This window comes from Oncorhynchus tshawytscha, linkage group LG10, assembly GCF_018296145.1.
Source record: "Oncorhynchus tshawytscha isolate Ot180627B linkage group LG10, Otsh_v2.0, whole genome shotgun sequence".
NCBI classification, from domain to species: domain Eukaryota; kingdom Metazoa; phylum Chordata; class Actinopteri; order Salmoniformes; family Salmonidae; genus Oncorhynchus; species Oncorhynchus tshawytscha.
The window spans coordinates 65,837,473-65,855,224 of NC_056438.1; the positions used below are offsets into that span (position 1 = coordinate 65,837,473).

At 42.2% G+C, this 17,752-nt stretch overlaps 1 protein-coding gene across 2 annotated transcripts in view; it reads right to left on the minus strand.

The window, feature by feature from the left end:
• The window catches only part of dab1b (DAB adaptor protein 1b), a 77,279-nt gene that overhangs the window by 3,852 nt on the left and 55,675 nt on the right, over positions 1 to 17,752 (minus strand). The window contains exons 4-12 of one of the 2 annotated variants that reach the window (XM_042328859.1): positions 17,289 to 17,387; positions 14,313 to 14,444; positions 11,554 to 11,673; positions 7,329 to 7,367; positions 6,305 to 6,370; positions 4,879 to 4,947; positions 2,173 to 2,220; positions 212 to 1,064; positions 1 to 25 (exon numbers count right to left, since the gene is read on the minus strand). The exon at positions 1 to 25 is cut by the window's left edge and continues 97 nt beyond it. In XM_042328859.1, coding sequence (XP_042184793.1) covers positions 1 to 25; positions 212 to 1,064; positions 2,173 to 2,220; positions 4,879 to 4,947; positions 6,305 to 6,370; positions 7,329 to 7,367; positions 11,554 to 11,673; positions 14,313 to 14,444; positions 17,289 to 17,387 — 1,451 coding nt within the window. The remainder of the gene's footprint in view (positions 26 to 211; positions 1,065 to 2,172; positions 2,221 to 4,878; positions 4,948 to 6,304; positions 6,371 to 7,328; positions 7,368 to 11,553; positions 11,674 to 14,312; positions 14,445 to 17,288; positions 17,388 to 17,752) is intronic. The other variant, XM_042328860.1, reaches the window with a different exon arrangement.

The window sequence follows — 17,752 nt, forward strand, 5'->3', positions numbered from 1 at the left end:
GACGGTCCAGGCTGGGGGGCTGGGGCTGCAGGGAGAGAGTGGGAGGTATAGGAGTTTTGGTTGTTGGGTGTACCTTTTTCACATAAAGCATTGAACGTTATCAATTTGGGTAGGGTTAGGTTAAGGTTTGGGTTGGGTAACTTACTTGTGCTGTAACTATATATCTAGTCTAGTATGAATGTAGCAGAGACTGGCAGTAGGGAGAGCTTACCTGAGTCAGTGGACGGTGAGGTGGACATGCCAGGACTCAAGGTCATCCGAGAGAGGTCAAGGTCACTACAGCTGCCTTCCTCTTCCTGGGTCAAGGCCAATGGTGACATCACAGCCGGTGACCCCAGGCACAGCTGGCTACAGACCAGGGTGTCAGGAGGCACGTTCACTGGACCAGGGCCGGGTGTCTCACACCTCGCCATCATGACAAGGCTAACAGGCGTCTCACACCTGCCCACAGCACCCAGACCCATTGAAGTGGGACTCATCGGCCCAGGTGTTCCACACCTGCTGCCCACCATGACAAGGCCCAGCGAAGAGGGGCCTTCTCCTGCGTCAGAATCCCCACTGAGGCTGTGCTGCTGCTGGAGCTGCTGGAGCAGGGCGGGGTCCATCGCCTGGTGCTGGGGGCTGGTGATGGCTGAGGAGGGGGTGGAGGAGAGGTCGTAGTGCAGGCCCTGGGGGCCAGGGCACACGGTGGTGATGGGCACCATCATGGGGAGGTGGTGACCCCCCACGCCCATGGCCTGGGCGGGCATGTAGGCAGCCATGGCGGCCCACTGCTGCTGGGTGGCAGGGAAGATGTTGGCCTGGCTCCAGATGACGGGCTGGCCTCCCGGGAGGACCTGGGTAACCTGGAGGGGCCCCTGCACCCCAAAGGCCAGGGTCTGGGCCTGGCCAGAGAAGGATCCCTGCTGGGCCCACTGGGCTGCCTGGACTGGCCCCATGGTCATGTACCCCGAGGGGACAGAGGTGGGGCTGAAGGGGCCGGTGAACATCTCTGGGGGGTGTTGGTGCTGGTGCTGGTGGTGGCTCCTGCTGGGGTCCAAAGTGTTGGCCGGGGACGGGGGCATCTGAAGGCAAATCATCCACACACACACACGTCTAAACCAGGCACCTACTGTATTATTTCACTGGGATCATTGTGACTATTTACTTAGAATAGAGGTCATGCAATTTATTTACTTAGAATAGAGGTCATGCAATTTATTTACTTAGAATAGAGGTCATGCAATTTATTTACTTAGAAAAGAGGTCATGCAATTTATTTACTTAAAATAGAGGTCCTGCAATTTATTTACTTAGAATAGAGGTCATGTAATTTATTTACTTAGAATAGAGGTCATGCAATTTATTTACTTAGAATAGAGGTCATGCAATTTATTTACTTAGAAAAGAGGTCATGCAATTTATTTACTTAGAATAGAGGTCATGCAATTTATTTACTTAGAATAGAGGTCATGCAATTTATTTACTTAGAATAGAGGTCATGCAATTTATTTACTTAGAATAGAGGTCATGCAATTTATTTACTTAGAAAAGAGGTCATGCAATTTATTTACTTAGAATAGAGGTCCTGCAATTTATTTACTTAGAATAGAGGTCATGTAATTTATTTACTTAGAACATAGGTCCTGCAATCTATTTACTTAGAATAGAGGTCATGAAATTGATTTACTTAGAACAGAGGTCCTGCAATTTATTTACTTAGAATAGAGGTCATGTCATTTATTTACTTAGAATAGAGGTCCTGCAATTTATTTACTTAGAATAGAGGTCATGTAATTTATTTACTTAGAACAGAGGTCCTGCAATCTATTTACTTAGAATAGAGGTCATGTAATTTATTTACTTAGAATAGAGGTCATGTAATTTATTTACTTAGAACAGAGGTCATGTAATTTATTTACTTAGAATAGAGGCCATGTAATTTATTTACTTAGAATAGAGGTCCTGCAATCTATTTACTTAGAATAGAGGTCATGTAATTTATTTACTTAGAATAGAGGTCCTGCAATCTATTTACTTAGAATAGAGGTCATGTAATTTATTTACTTAGAATAGAGGTCCTGCAATCTATTTACTTGAGCCATCCTGTAGTGAAAAGCATCTGTATTACTCTAATCACAACAAATCATTCTTAATACAAAATGATTTTGAATGGGAAGGTCAGTTACTCACCGAGGGTGGAGTGGACATGTCTCCGAACAGATCAAAGTGGTTGATGTTCTGTGCAGGGATAAAGCGTAGGGTCAGAGAAAGAGAACAGTGACATTTCACAACAAAACAAAAGCCAGATCTGCTTTAACATAATAACACATATATACTGATCTATAACAGGGTAGGGTGGCTATGTGTGTGTGTGTGTGTCTGTGTGTGTGTGTGTGTGTGTGTGTGTGTGTGTGTGTGTGTCTGTGTGTGTGTGTGTGTGTCTGTGTGTGTGTGTGTGTGTCTGTGTGTGTGTGTCTGTGTGTGTGTGTGTGTCTGTGTGTGTGTCTGTGTGTGTGTGTGTCTGTGTGTGTGTGTGTGTCTGTGTGTGTGTGTGTCTGTGTGTGTGTGTGTGTGTGTGTGTGTGTGTGTACTGTAGATAATTGTACTGTGATGCTTAGAAACATCTCGCTCTTCTTTCCTCTCATTTCATTATCAGAAAATGGATCTAAAATGAATCTCTCATGGTGCTCTGTAATTGGCTGGGTAAAAGGGTTATTCAGTCCAATCTAACAAACGCTGATTAGATATTCCTCTGTCCGTCTCTACCAATCAAATCATCCCCTGATGTCCCATGATGCATTACCATTGTGATTCCCCTAAAACACAAGATAATATGATATCATTAGGTGGTAGGATGCAGGCTGTATTCATGTGCTTTTTGCAGCCACCATGTTCCTCCTCCAAGACAATATAACCACCTGACCCATATTGCAGACGTGACCGTTCCTACTACTACGTCTCACCCCCCTTGCCATATACGCCCAGCGCTCTGACAGTATAATTACAATACAGAGGAGGTAGGGAAGACGGACAGAGGTTCTACAGCTAGACACATGAAATGTACAGTATGTCACAGACTGCAGGCGCCATGCACAAGCAGACAATGTATCACCACGGGAACACACAAAGGATTTGCATTCCATAAATAAAGACACACACACACACACACACACACACACACACACACACACACACACACACACACACACACACACACACACACACACACACACACACACACACACACACACACACACACACACACACACAACACACACACACAAAGAATAGAGAAAATGAGGGGAAGACAGCAATCAGTGTGTGTGTGTGTGGGAGGGGTGGGGGTTAACACATCATTGTCTATACCCTCTTTGAATTGTGTGGAGGAAACCAATCACATACAGGACATACATTACACCATATTGTTGTTATACATGATGTATTGGTGTGACCGTCTCATTTAACCTTAAGGGGGCTGAGGCAGGTGTCTGTAAGGTAGAGTGTCTGTAAGGTAGAGTGGTTATAGTTCTATAGGCCTTCCCCTCCGGCTGACTGGCAGGCAGAGTGACACAAGTTCAAGTTCAAGTTTACTTGTGAATCGTGTTCATACAACAAATAAAGTTGAACTTCAACATGTCAGGCTGGGCATCTAGGCTCTCAGTAGAGCTCCAACTGAATGAACAGACAAGCAGTAACTCTTAGAGATGTGGAGGCAGCTACTGATACAACACCAGCTAGCATGATGTGTGTTGGGGAGAGATAGCAGGGGGACAGTGTAGCTACCATAGATAGTTGATGTGCTGCTGAACGATCAGCACAGGAAGAATGCGAAGAGAAAAAGTAAGCACACATTCTTCTGTTTCCATGTACGTCTTGACCAATGGACTTCAAGATGGAATCCTGCAGTATATAAAGACGGCTCCACTAGCCGCATCCCTGTTTGCTGCCCAGCTGAGGAGCGGCACGGTGGGTGCAACATTTGTTGATACATATTGTGCTCTTCTATCGCACGTGCAATGATGTCAGAGAGGAAAAACAGTGTTGGTTGTTTACAGTAACTTCTTTGTTGATGTAATATCACAAACGGACATGGAAGTTTCCCCATTAAAGATTCCAGCTTTAAATAAATGTTTGGATGATGGTTTGGAGAAGAACAACTAGTGCATCTGATATGGTGGAAACTCATAAAAACGAACAGTTAATCCATGACCTGTCTATTTTTTGTGGTAGAAATGAATCTGCTGTTAAAAATATATATTTGCTCTGCATACAGGTACGGTGTTTTTATGAGTGGGGTGGTAACCTAGGAGACCCCTCTGTCTGTCTGCATGCAGCTCCACCAAACAAACAACAACTCCACCAGCAAACCTCTCATTTTCACCTCCCAGGAAGATGGAACAACCCACCATTCAACTGGGACTGAAAATGACGAATAAAACCATGTGTCTAATAGTCCTCCTAGTCATATTGTAAATGATGAGGAGGATTTGAAGCAAAGACTCCGTCTGTAGCTGGTGCAACATCCAAGCTTGAGGGAGGTTATGTGGCAGGTTATGCATAAGTCCTGAAAATCATTTTATCATCATACCTCTAGAGTTGACTAAGACCTAACGGTTGACCATTCCAAAGCAATAGATTTTATTTCTATATATCATTCCTTGGCCAGGAAAATCTATATCATTTAGTTAGTGCACAGGCAGGCAACCATGACCTCGACACACGCTGATGATAGCCAGTCGATGACCAGTTTGTGGGTGTATACTGTGTATAACAGTGGTCACACAGACAGGGATTCATCAATGGAAACTAAAGAAGAGGGGAGGTTCTCCATTAAGAGAGACAGAGAGGTTTGCCAGTGGGGGGGGGGTGGACGAACAAAAAAACAACAACACCTACAGTCATAAAATGTCGTTTTGGGACGTCATAGATCCCTTCTCCCTTCTGCTGACTGGTAGCGGTAGGGACCTGAGTTGGAGGTCCAGTCAAAATGAAACAATACAGTGAGCAACACCATTTACCAAGGCTGAGAATGGACAAAAACACATTTATTTAAAAAAGAATCCTTTCTACTGGAGTTTCTCAAAGCTACTGTTCTGTCTTCATTTCAGAATGGCTCTCTGGTCTACACATGGTGATATTGTGGTCTGGTCTAAAAGCAATGTTATGCAAATACATTTCGACAGCTGTACAGCTCTCGAATCAATTCTACATAAATCCATATTGATTGTAAGCAATACTGTCAGACTGTGCATGCTACTTCTCTGTTTGGGCATTAAGATCACACAGCTGGTTTTCTCCATGTATACAATGTTCAACCAGGAGGTTTAAATCTATGGACACTGACGATGCAGGATCGTGTCCTGCCCTGTCCTCTCCTCTCTTTTCCTCACATTAATCTATTAACTCTATTCAACAATATGGCCTCCCTTTCTCTCTTTCGGCTGGCTAACTTGGCATTGGGCTGCAAGTTCTTCTTGTCTACTGATCTTGTTTCATTCATAAATCAAATGGCATGGCAAGTGATTCATCTCTATGCATCTTACATCTTCAGAAAGGTGAGGGAGAGGAGGAGGAGAGGAGGGTAGGCAGGGGTGGGGAGGGAGACGGTAGGAAGAGGAGGAGTTTAAGGAGGAGGGAGGGAGGAAGGAGGGGGAGATGGAGGGAGGAGAGGAGGAAGAGTTGGAGGAGGAGGGAGGAAGGAGGGGGAGGAGAAGAGAGGGGGGGAGGGAGGCGGGAGGTAGATGCAGGAGGAGGATTTGGGGAGAAGGGAGGAGGAGGGAAGAAGGAGGGGGAGGTGAAGGAGGAGGGGTGAGTTAAAGAGAGGAGGGAGGTGATGGAGGGAGCAGAGGAGTAGGGGAGGGAGATAGAGGGAGGAGGTGGGAGGAAGAAGGGGGAGGAGAAGAGAGGAGGAGGGAGGTGAAGGGAGGAGAAGGGAAGTGGTGGAAGGAGGAGAGGAGGGAGGAGAGGAGGGAGGAAAGATTAAATCACATTTTAGGTTCCTAGAAGCTGCTCTTAGTCCCTTGACCTAAACGGGAAGGCCAAACCTCTGGATGTCTGCTGGGATCCCACATAGACTCTAGAGAAGCCTTGATGAATTGGTCTGACAAAATAACTGGCCTTGACTGCACTTCAATGAACTGTGGATTTGAGATGTTATTCATCATTTACATTAGGAACGTTGTGAGTATACTATTTAAAAAATAATAATATCCAGAGTGTACTGCTCTGCTCTGCTCTCTAACAAACATACATGTTCTATTGTAACACAAAGCTCTGGGTTGACTACTCTACAAAAGGTAAGGGGCGGGGCTTGGTATTGTACCTGGTAAACGCTCTCCTCTGATTGGTGGCCACGGAGGGGCTCATGTCCAGCCTCAAACACAATGTACTACAACAAAGGAAGTGGGTGGGGCCAATAGGGATAGAAAATGACAGGATAGATGGGGGGAGAGAGAGAGAAAGAAAGAGATTGAGAGAAAGATTGAGGGACAGAGAGAGAGAAAATAAATTGAGAGAAAAACAGGGAAAGAAAGAAAGAGAGAGAAGATAAGAGGAGAGGAGAGAGTACAGTAATTGGTCAGGCAGTGGTAACAGGTACTGTAGAGGTCTAAGTGTTCTGATCTCCACCTCCACTACCACCTAGACACAGAGGGCCTAATACTGATTTGAGATCCGCGCTTGTAACTTAGTTGATTTACACGAAAGTCTGAATCGGTTACACGCCCAGATCTCAAGTCAGGATTCTTCCCAATGGTCATTGGACTCTTGTATTCAAAACAAAACAGCCAATGCTACTACAGAATTGCAAATGAATTTTTTTTTTCATGCATACAGTTGTAGTAAAACCTAAAGGGGCAAACATTAGAAAGGTTTTGAAGGGGGTGGGGCATAACCACTGAACATAAGCATTCAGAGTAAGGGTTAGTGTTGTCTGTATTCAGTGTGAGCAACAGAGTAGAGTATCATGTTCCAGTTTCAGCCAAAACCAAGAGGGGATAACAACCAGTCAGGGTCAGATAGGTCTTTAGAAGAAAATCAGTACATATACACAGATCAACTGAAAATATATGGTTTTACAACACTGCACTGGCAATGGGAGAGTCAAATGGTTGAACAAAACCGTCTACTATGATGGTTGGTCTACTACGTATTACTGAGATGGTTTGGGTATCATGAATCATTAATTGAAGCAGATCAGCGGCAGATATTTACATTAAGGATTAAGTGTTTTTTAATTCTATAGAATTAATCACGTGAAAACAATTGTGTCTGTAGAAGCTAGAGTGCAAACGTCACATGGGGTTCCATTGCTAGTTCTGCTGTGTAGGTGTTGTGTGGCGACCTACCTGGTAAACTGGATCATCCACCTCATCCTCCAGAATGGTCTGTGTGATGGTTGAAGAGAAGGAACATTTTACATAACAAGTAGAAGATGGATAAAGAGAAGAACAGAGCAAGAACATACAGAGGCAAATAGAATAACAGAGAGAATAACATAGAGAATAACAGATAGAACAAGAAATGGAATAACAGAGAGGATAACAGAGAGAATAATAGATAGAACAAGAAATTGAATAACAGAGAATAACAGATAGAACAAGAAATGGAATAACAGAGAGAATAACAGATAGAACAAGAAATGGAATAACAGAGATAATAACAGAGAGGATAACAGAGAGAATAACAGAGAGGATAAGAGAGAGAAGAACAGAGAGAATAACAGAGAGGATAACAGAGAGGATAACAGAGAGAATAACAGCGAGAATAACAGAGAGGATAACAGAGAGAATAACAGAGAGAATAACAGCGAGAATAACAGAGAGGATAACAGAGAATAACAGAGAGAATAACAGAGAATAACAGAGAGAATAACAGAGAGAATAACAGAGAAGATAACAGAGAGAATAACAGAGAGGATAACAGAGAGGATAACAGAGAGAAGAACAGAGAGGATAACAGAGAGGATAACAGAGAGAAGAACAGAGAGAATAACAGAGAGGATAACAGGGAGAATAACAGAGAGGATAACAGAGAGGATAACAGAGAGAAGAACAGAGAGAATAACAGAGAGGATAACAGAGAGGATAACAGAGAGGATAACAGAGAGAAGAACAGAGAGAATAACAGAGAGAATAACAGAGAGGATAACAGAGAGGATAACAGAGAGAAGAACAGAGAGGATAACAGAGAGGATAACAGAGAGAAGAACAGAGAGAATAACAGAGAGGATAACAGAGAGGATAACAGAGAGAAGAACAGAGAGAATAACAGAGAGAATAACAGAGAGGATAACAGAGAGGATAACAGAGAGAAGAACAGAGAGAATAACAGAGAGGATAACAGGGAGAATAACAAAGAGAACAAATAACAGAGAGAATAACAGAGAGAATAACAGAGAGGATAACAGAGAGAAGAACAGAGAGAAGAACAGAGAGAAGAACAGAGAGAATAACAAAGAGGATAACAGAGAATAACAGAGAGAATAACAGAGAATAACAGAGAGAATAACAGAGAGAATAACAGAGAAGATAACAGAGAGAATAACAGAGAGGATAACAGAGAGGATAACAGAGAGAAGAACAGAGAGAATAACAGAGAGGATAACAGGGAGAATAACAAAGAGAACAAATAACAGAGAGAATAACAGAGAGAATAACAGAGAGGATAACAGAGAGAAGAACAGAGAGAAGAACAGAGAGAAGAACAGAGAGAATAACAAAGAGGATAACAGAGAGGATAACAGTGAGAATTAACAGAGAGAACAGAGAGAAGAACAGTGCAAGAACAACAGACCAAGAGCATGCAAGGACATCAGCCATTGGCTTGGGGGAAAAGAGGCCTATCCTATTAGGAACTCAGAAGTGAGAGACGCTTCATCTATTTTATCCTCCTGAGACCCAGAAAAAAACGTTTTGGGGAGGAAAAACATGTTAGAAAGAAACAAATATTTGTATTTATTTATTTTTGTATGTGTCAATTAGGATTCGGTTGATAGTAATATGATACATTTAACATTACAGTAAATGGTTGATAGTAATATGATACGTTTAACATTACAGTAAATGGTTGATAGTAATATGATACATTTAACATTACAGTAAATGGTTGATAGTAATATGATACATTTAACATTACAGTAAATGGTTGATAGTAATATGATACATTTAACATTACAGTAAATGGTTGATAGTAATGTGATAAATCATTTAACATTATAGTAAATGGTTGATAGTAACGTGATACATCATTTAACATTACAGTAAATGGTTGATAGTAATGTGATACATAATTTAACATAACAGTAAATGGTTGCTAGTAATGTGATACAGTTAACATTACAGTAAATGGTTGATAGTAATGTGATACATCATTTAACATTACAGTAAATAGTTGATAGTAATGTGATACATCATTTAACATTACAGTACATGGTTGATAGTAATATGATACAGTTAACATTACAGTAATGGTTGATAGTAATGTGATAAATCATTTAACATTATAGTAAATGGTTGATAGAAACGTGATACATCATTTAACATTACAGTAAATGGTTGATAGTAATGTGATACATTTAACATTACAGTAAATAGTTATCAGTATTGTGATGCATTTAACATTACAGTAAATGGTTGATAGTAATGTGATACATCATTTAACATAACAGTAAATGGTTGCTAGTAATGTGATACAGTTAACATTACAGTGAATGGTTGATAGTAATGTGATACATCATTTAACATTACAGTAAATGGTTCATAGTAATATGATACGTTTAACATTACAGTAAATGTTTGATAGTAACGTGATACAGTTAACATTACAGTAAATGGTTGATAGTAATGTGATACATTTAACATTACAGTAAATGGTTGATCGTAATGTGATACAGTTAACATTACAGTAAATACTTGATAGTAATGTGATACAGTTAACATTACAGTAAATGTTTGATAGTAATGTGATACATTTAACATTACAGTAAATGGTTGATAGTAATGTGATACAGTTAACATTACAGTAAATGGTTGATAGTAATATGATACAGTTAACATTACAGTAAATAGTTGATAGTAATATGATACATTTAACATTACAGTAAATGGTTGATAGTAATATGATACAGTTAACATTACAGTAAATGGTTGATAGTAATGTGATACAGTTAACATTACAGTAAATGGTTGATAGTAATGTGATACAGTTAACAACAGTTAACATTACAGTAAATGGTTGATAGTAATATGATACATTTAACATTACAGTAAATGGTTGATAGTAATGTGATACAGTTAACAACAGTTAACATTACAGTAAATGGTTGATAGTAATATGATACATTTAACATTACAGTAAATGGTTGATAGTAATGTGATACAGTTAACATTACAGTAAATGGTTGATAGTAATGTGATACAGTTAACATTACAGTAAATGGTTGATAGTAATATGATACAGTTAACATTACAGTAAATGGTTGATAGTAATATGATACAGTTAACATTACAGTAAATGGTTGATAGTAATATGATACAGTTAACATTACAGTAAATGGTTGATAGTAATGTGATACAGTTAACATTACAGTAAATGGTTGATAGTAATGTGATACAGTTAACATTACAGTAAATGGTTGATAGTAATATGATACAGTTAACATTACAGTAAATAGTTGATAGTAATATGATACGTTTAACATTACAGTAAATGGGGACAGTAGGTAAAAAAACATAGTTAGCGCATCCTGATGTCAACTGCAGAGAACATTTATTAACAAGCTCTTATTTAGCTCTTATTTTACATAAAATAAATATATTACACTGCTTTGAAAACTATTCCTGAGATATTTACCCATTAGAAACAATCTGAATATCAAACTAATTGTGTCATTTTTCCTTTTTATAGAACCAGGAAGAAATATCAAGGTGACACCACCACACATATGATGTCATAGAAAAGCACAGCATGTCCTCTCAAAGCGACAACAGGACCTCACACAGTGGCATGTATGTCTTTAGAAATACAGAGCAAATATGAATGTCCATTAGATAGGACAACAATGAATTGCTAGGCTCAGGGGGAATATATACTTTTGTCTAAGTTACTGTACAGTTCAGTAATATTTCCTACATAATAATTCCTTCCATTGTAGACACAGGTATTCATTACATTAGGCCTTTTACATTGACAGGGCTCTTCTGCTGCATGGAGTCCTGTTTCAGTATAACACATATGTATTATATAGCAAGTAAACTAAAAGCATTTGTATTGCAGTCTGCATATACAGCCAAAGCTGAAAGCATTCACATTCAGTTGTTTCTATGAATAATCCTCATTTATAGCGTATGCAGTGGAATCTCACAGTGGAGTGGTTGAAGGTTGAAGAGAGCTCTATTGAACAGTGAAAGAACAGGAAGTGTTCTCTGGTCACAGAATTAGAATCACTAGAACAGACAAAGCCTTGACAGTATTGTCCACAGCAATTTCCCTGGTAGACTACACTCATGGGTACACTCAAATTGGCGTGTTATTGTGATGCATAACTGCTATGGTAACAGTTGTGTTGTTTACCTGGTAGACGGCCTGCTCACACTGCTTGTCCTTCTGGGACTTCTTCTCCATCTCCTCTCGCTGCTTGATGTCGTAGATGAGCGTGAAGAGGTCACGCAGGTCAATGATCAGTGGCTCCGCCTGGGAGGGAAGTAGGGAGGGAGAGAGAGAGGGGGGTGAGAAGGGAGGGGTAGAGAGAGAAAGAGAGAGAGAAAGGGAGGGAGGGAGTGAGAGAGAGAGCGAGAGAGGGAGAAAGAGCGACACAGAGAGAGAAAGAGCGAGAGAGAGAGAGAGAGAGAGAGAGAGTGTGAGAGAACTACGTGAAGCAGAATATACCACAAACTTATACAACAAAGCCTTATTGCTATTATGAACTGGTTCCCAACTGACATGTGACATAAGAATAATTTATTCATGCAGTCTAAATGACTATCCGTCTTAGTTGTTTAAGGTCGGATATTGACTGAACGAACCGTACACGGACCATATTAGTGCCCTGCCAATACGGAGTTGTTGTTATCTGCAGCTATCTGTCACGCCCTGGCCATAGAGAGGCTTTTTATTCTCTATTTTGGTTAGGCCAGGGTGTGACTAGGGTGGGCGTTCTACATGATTTTTTCTATGTTTTTGTATTTCTTTGTTTTTGGCCGGGTCTGTTTCTCAATCAGGGCACACTGCACCTTGGTCCTCACCTTCTTCCACCAACGACAATCGTTACACTATCTACAGCTATCAAGAGCACTGAGCCCTGCAAATCTAATGTGTTATCTATTTATATACTGTATACATTATCATTTGGGACCATTGGCTGGCTTTTCCTTTATTACACAACGCAGGAGAGAGCAAAGATCACATTTGTTACACTGGTCACACGGCACCCTATTAGCAGCCTAAGCAGAGAGCTCCTGTAAATACGTACATATTTAATTGTTTGTAAGTGTTTTTAAAAGTTTTATAATCAGCTGTTTTGTTTTTTGATAACATTCAGTTTTATTGCATATTTATTGCATATTTCTGGTGGTTTTGACCCACAGATTTGCAGACGGATTTGCAGGTCAACTCTTTTTGGCTTTGGCATTTGCCAGAATTGTTCTATGGTCAGTCCCTGTTAGTATTGTATTCTAAATGTGTTGACTTGGGCTGTAATGTTATTCCTAACTAATACCACTGTACACCTCATTCCTGGTACTTGAGTTGAGTCACTACAACAAGGGTAGGTTGGTTCTCTATGGTGTAGTAGGTCATATTTCTATGTTGGTGTTTTGAATGGTTCCCAATTAGAGGCAGCTGGTAATGGTTGCCTCTAATTGAGGATCATATTAAAAGGTAGCCATTTTTCCCACCTGTGTTTGTGGGATATTGTTTTGTGTTTGTGCTAGTTGCACCACTTATGTTACATTTCGTTGCTGGTTTATTGTTTTGTTTGGAAGTTTCGCTTTATTAAAAGATGTGGAACTCAACACACGCTGCGCCTTGGTCCTGTCCTTATTACGAACGTGACAGAATATCCCACCAAGCAAGGACCAAGCAGCATGTGACGGAGGTAAAGGAGTTTTGGACCTGGGAAGAAATCATGGGAGGATGTGAGACCCTTCCTTGGAAGGAGACACCAAGGAAGATGGAAGGACAGTGACGACGTTGGGGACCGCAGCCACACAAACCAAGTTTTTTTAGGGGGGGGGGTGGCACATGGAGCTGGCGGTCAAGCAGTGTGAGTGCCAGAGCCTGTTTGGGAGTCGGTGGAGGAGCTCGATGAAAGACACTGGAGAGAGGTGGTAGCAATGAGAATGCTGCAGCGCAGGCGTGCTGAAGAGCGTGACACCAGTCTTTCACGCATCTGCCCTCCAGTGCGCTCCCTGCACTCACCCTGAAGTGCGTGTCAACAGTCCGGTGCCACCTGTACCGGCTCCAGCACTAGGCCTCCAGTGCGCATTCACAGTCCAGAGCTTCCAGCGACGGTCCATGGTCCGGAGCTTCCAGTGACGGTCCACAGTCCGGAACCTCCGACGATGGTCAACGGTCCGGAACCTCCGGCGACGGTCAACGGCCCGGAGCCTTCTGTGACGGTCATCGGCCCGGAGCTTCCAGTCCCGCTCCATGGCCGGAGCCTTCTTCTGTGCCGGTGCCCAGTCCAGGCACGCCGTCCAGTCCAGCTCCAGGGCAGGAGCCTTCCTCTGCGCCTGTGCCCAGTCCAGGCACGGCGTCCAGCCCAGCTCCATGGCCGGATCTGGGGTCTGGGCGGGGGCTACGACCTGCACCGGAGCCGCCACCGACACTAGTCAACCCCCCCTACCCTCCCCATTTGGTTTCAGGTTTTGAGGCCGGAGTCCGCACCTTTGGGGGGGTACTGTCACGCCCTGACCATAGAGAGCCCTTTGTTCTCTATGGTGTAGTAGGTCAGGGCGTGACTAGGGGGTGTTCTACTTCTATATTTCTATGTTGGTGTTTTGTATGGTTCGCAATTAGAGGCAGCTGGTAATGGTTGCCTCTAATTGAGGATCATATTAAAAGGTAGCCATTTTTCCCACCTGTGTTTGTGGGATATTGTTTTGTGTTTGTGGGATATTGTTTTGTGTTTGTGGGATATTGTTTTGTGTTTGTGGGATATTGTTTTGTGTTTGTGCTAGTTGCACCACTTATGTTACATTTTGTTGTTGGTTTATTGTTTTGTTTGGAAGTTTTGCTTTATTAAAAGATGTGGAACTCAACACACGCTGCGCCTTGGTGCTGTCCTTATTACGAACGTGACAGTAGGTAAGGAACTCAGGTCCTGTACTCACCGACTGGCCAGACTTGATGGCCACAAACCTGTGGTGTCCCTCCTTCCCACAGACGTAGCCAAAGGCCCGGTGATCCCGGGTATCCTTGGCGATATAGGAGATCTCATGCACTGAGTGGTGATGCAGCAGAACCTGAAAACACACACAGAGGAAATTACATACATTTTGAGTACGAAATAATGTAGGAGACCTTTGAAACAGAAGGAAGTGGCAGATCCGAAGCAGGAAATGAACCAAAACTAAATGGAGGGGGTTTGGAGACACATGTTGGATACTGTAGGGCCAAGGTCCTGATTTTATAGTTTAGTTAGACCGATGTGACCTGCCTAAGAGAACTCTTGGCTCTACTCAATGCATTTCTATGAATTTCATCCATTCTTGAAAGAATTCTTTGTTCCAAAATGAGGGAGTGAACTGGGAGTTCAGGGTAAGTAGGCTACAGCTCTTTGCTAATTCTAATACTATGGCAACGCGGTGCTCCAGATACACCGCAGCAGGGAAGAAAGGAAGGCAGCTGGAAATGAATATTCTCTCTTTGTCTTACTGTTGACAGGGATGACTGACACATTTACCATTGTTCCCTTTCTTTCCTCATTTCCAACTCTCACAGTTGGAATAGCAGACACAGCACGTTTACTGCATGGATAACAGCAGATCAGGATGTGTGTGTGTGTGTGTGCAGATCAGACTCCACACACACAACCCATTGTAACTTATTTTGAAGATCTTTCTAGCCTGGGGGGAAGTTGTTGTTGTGTATTGTGCAATATGCCAAAATATGCATTGTCAACAGAGCATGGTACACCCGCAGGGCAGCGCTGAACACCCAGGTTACAAGTACAACTAGCACTAACACACACACTACCGGTCAAAAGTTTTACAACACCTACTCATTCAAGGGTTTTTCTTTATTTTTAATATTTTCTATATTGTAGAATAATAGTGAAGACATCAAAACTATGAAATAACACATATGGAATCATGTAGTAACCAAAAAAGTGTTAAACAAATCAAAATATATTTTATATTTGAGATTCTTCAAAGTAGCCAACCTTTGCCTTGATAACAGCTTTGCACACTCTTGGCATTCTCTCAACCACCATCATGAGGTAGTCACCTGGAATGCATTTCAATTAACAGGTTTGCCTTGTTAATAGTTCATTTGAGGATTTTTTTCCTTCTTAATGCGTTTGAGCCAATCAGTTGTGTTGTGACAAGGTAGGGGTGGTATACAGAAGATAGCCCTATTTGGTAAAAGACCAAGTCCATATTATGGTAAGAACAGCTCAAATAAGCAAAGAGAAACAACAGTCCATCATTACTTGTCTACAACTTTGAAAGTTTCTTTAAGTGCAGTAGCAAAAACCATTAAGCGCTATGATGAAACTGGCTCTCATGAGGACCACCACAGGAATGGAAAACCCAGAGTTACCTCTGCTGCAGAGAAGTTCATTAGTTACCAGCCTCAGAAATTGCAGCCCAAATAAATGGTTCAGAGTTCAAGTAACAGACACATCTCAACATCAACTGTTCAGAGGAGACTGCGTGAATCAGTCCTTCATGGTCGAATTGCTGCAAAGAAACCACTACTAAAGGACACCAATAAGAAGAAGAGACTTGCTTGGGCCAAGAAACACGAGCAATGGACATTAGACTGGTGGAAATTTGTCCATTTGTAGAAAATAGTAAAAATAAAGAAAAACCATTGAATGAATAGGTGTTCTAAAACTTTTGACCGGTAGTGTGTATTCAGGAATGTGCATGGAGACACACACACACAGTAGTTAGGCTGTCACTCATCTACTCCCACCTGCTGCTCCACTAATAGCATTGATAAGCTTCGAGCAATAGGGAGGAGCTACTAAGAAATGACCTACGGCTTCTTCAGTGGAGTGTAATGATAACAGAGAATTTAATCGTACTAGAGCTGACACTGTTCTATAGTCTAGATGACAGTAAATTGCTACATTACACATTTCTATGTGAATGTTCTGCAACGCTACATCCTGCTGAATAAGCCCCATATTTTACCATAATGATTGTTGGGGAAATGAAGTGGTGTTGGGGTAATCCGTTTATAAAATGAAAGAGCAATGATTCACAAACAAAATGGCAGAGACGCCAGCGGTGATGAGGGTTAGGGATAGGACACACATACACACACACACACACACACACACACACACACACACACACACACACACACACACACACACACACACACACACACACACACACACACACAATGGGGCAATGAGGGTTATTATATAGCTGTTGTTGATAAATGACAGGGCTGGTGGCAATTGACAGGTGGCACCACTATCCAACAAAAATCATCAAATATCAAACGATGAGGAGCGGGTCTATACAGTAACATTTATTGTATAGAGTAATTCATGATATTTTCCCCCCTTTAATGACAGTTGAGGTGAAGCTATGGGGCAGTTAGACTAGCAGTTAGCAGTGATGATGATTAGAGTTGGAACTGTGGGCTAATTAACCTAGCGGATAGCAGTGATGAGCAGCCTCAGGACTCAGGATGGTGGGTTGGGGGGGGTTGGGGGAGGAGGAACCCCTCTATCATCCTGCAATGGAGCAGCAGGCCTCTGGACCCTGAGGGAGGAGGTTGGGAGGGAATGAAATGGAGGGGGGAGGCAGATTGTCTCATAGCATGGAGGGGAGGAGGGGGAAGGGGACAACGTCACATCCCTCATATACACACTGTCATTACAGTAGACAGGTCTTTATCATCAGACATTAGCCACCATACAGCACGCCTAGACTGCTTTTGTTGTATTCCCTGTCATGTCAACTGCACCATATGCCAGGTAGGCACACAAGATGGCTGCCTTTCTTCTACATGACTGTGATTAAACTTGTATTAGCCTCTGCCCTCTGGATGTCCTATAAGGTTCACAGCAGCTGGGGCTAGACCTGTCTGCGCAGCTGCACTGTGGAGCCTCATCACTCACTCACCCCTGATCTCTCGTCGTAAATCTTGATCCCCCCGAAGGAGATGGTGAGGAAGACTCTCTGCTTGTGCTCTCCTTTGGAGCGCGCTGACGAAGCCATTCCCTGGAGGAGAGGAAGAGACACAGGGAGATGAAGGGAAATACTCTCAGCGTGAAAGACAGCAGCGTGCCATTGACTCACGACTCAGGTAAGTATGACGGGGGAGCAGGAGGAGAGGGGAGGAAGAGGGTGACAGCTGTTATATGAGGTGCAATACGACAGAAGGCTCTTCAATGTTGCTCTTTTTGAACTTTCATTCTCTCAACACAGTTTCTCTTTTTCACCACTGAGTCTTTTATTGTTGAGCTTTTAAGAGGCTGATTTATTAAGTAGGGTTCTGCTGCCTGCACCTTGTGACACAAGCTGCCAAACTTCCATGTAGCAACTTGAAGTTTCTCTGACTGAATGTTTTCTGCTGACCGACCGTA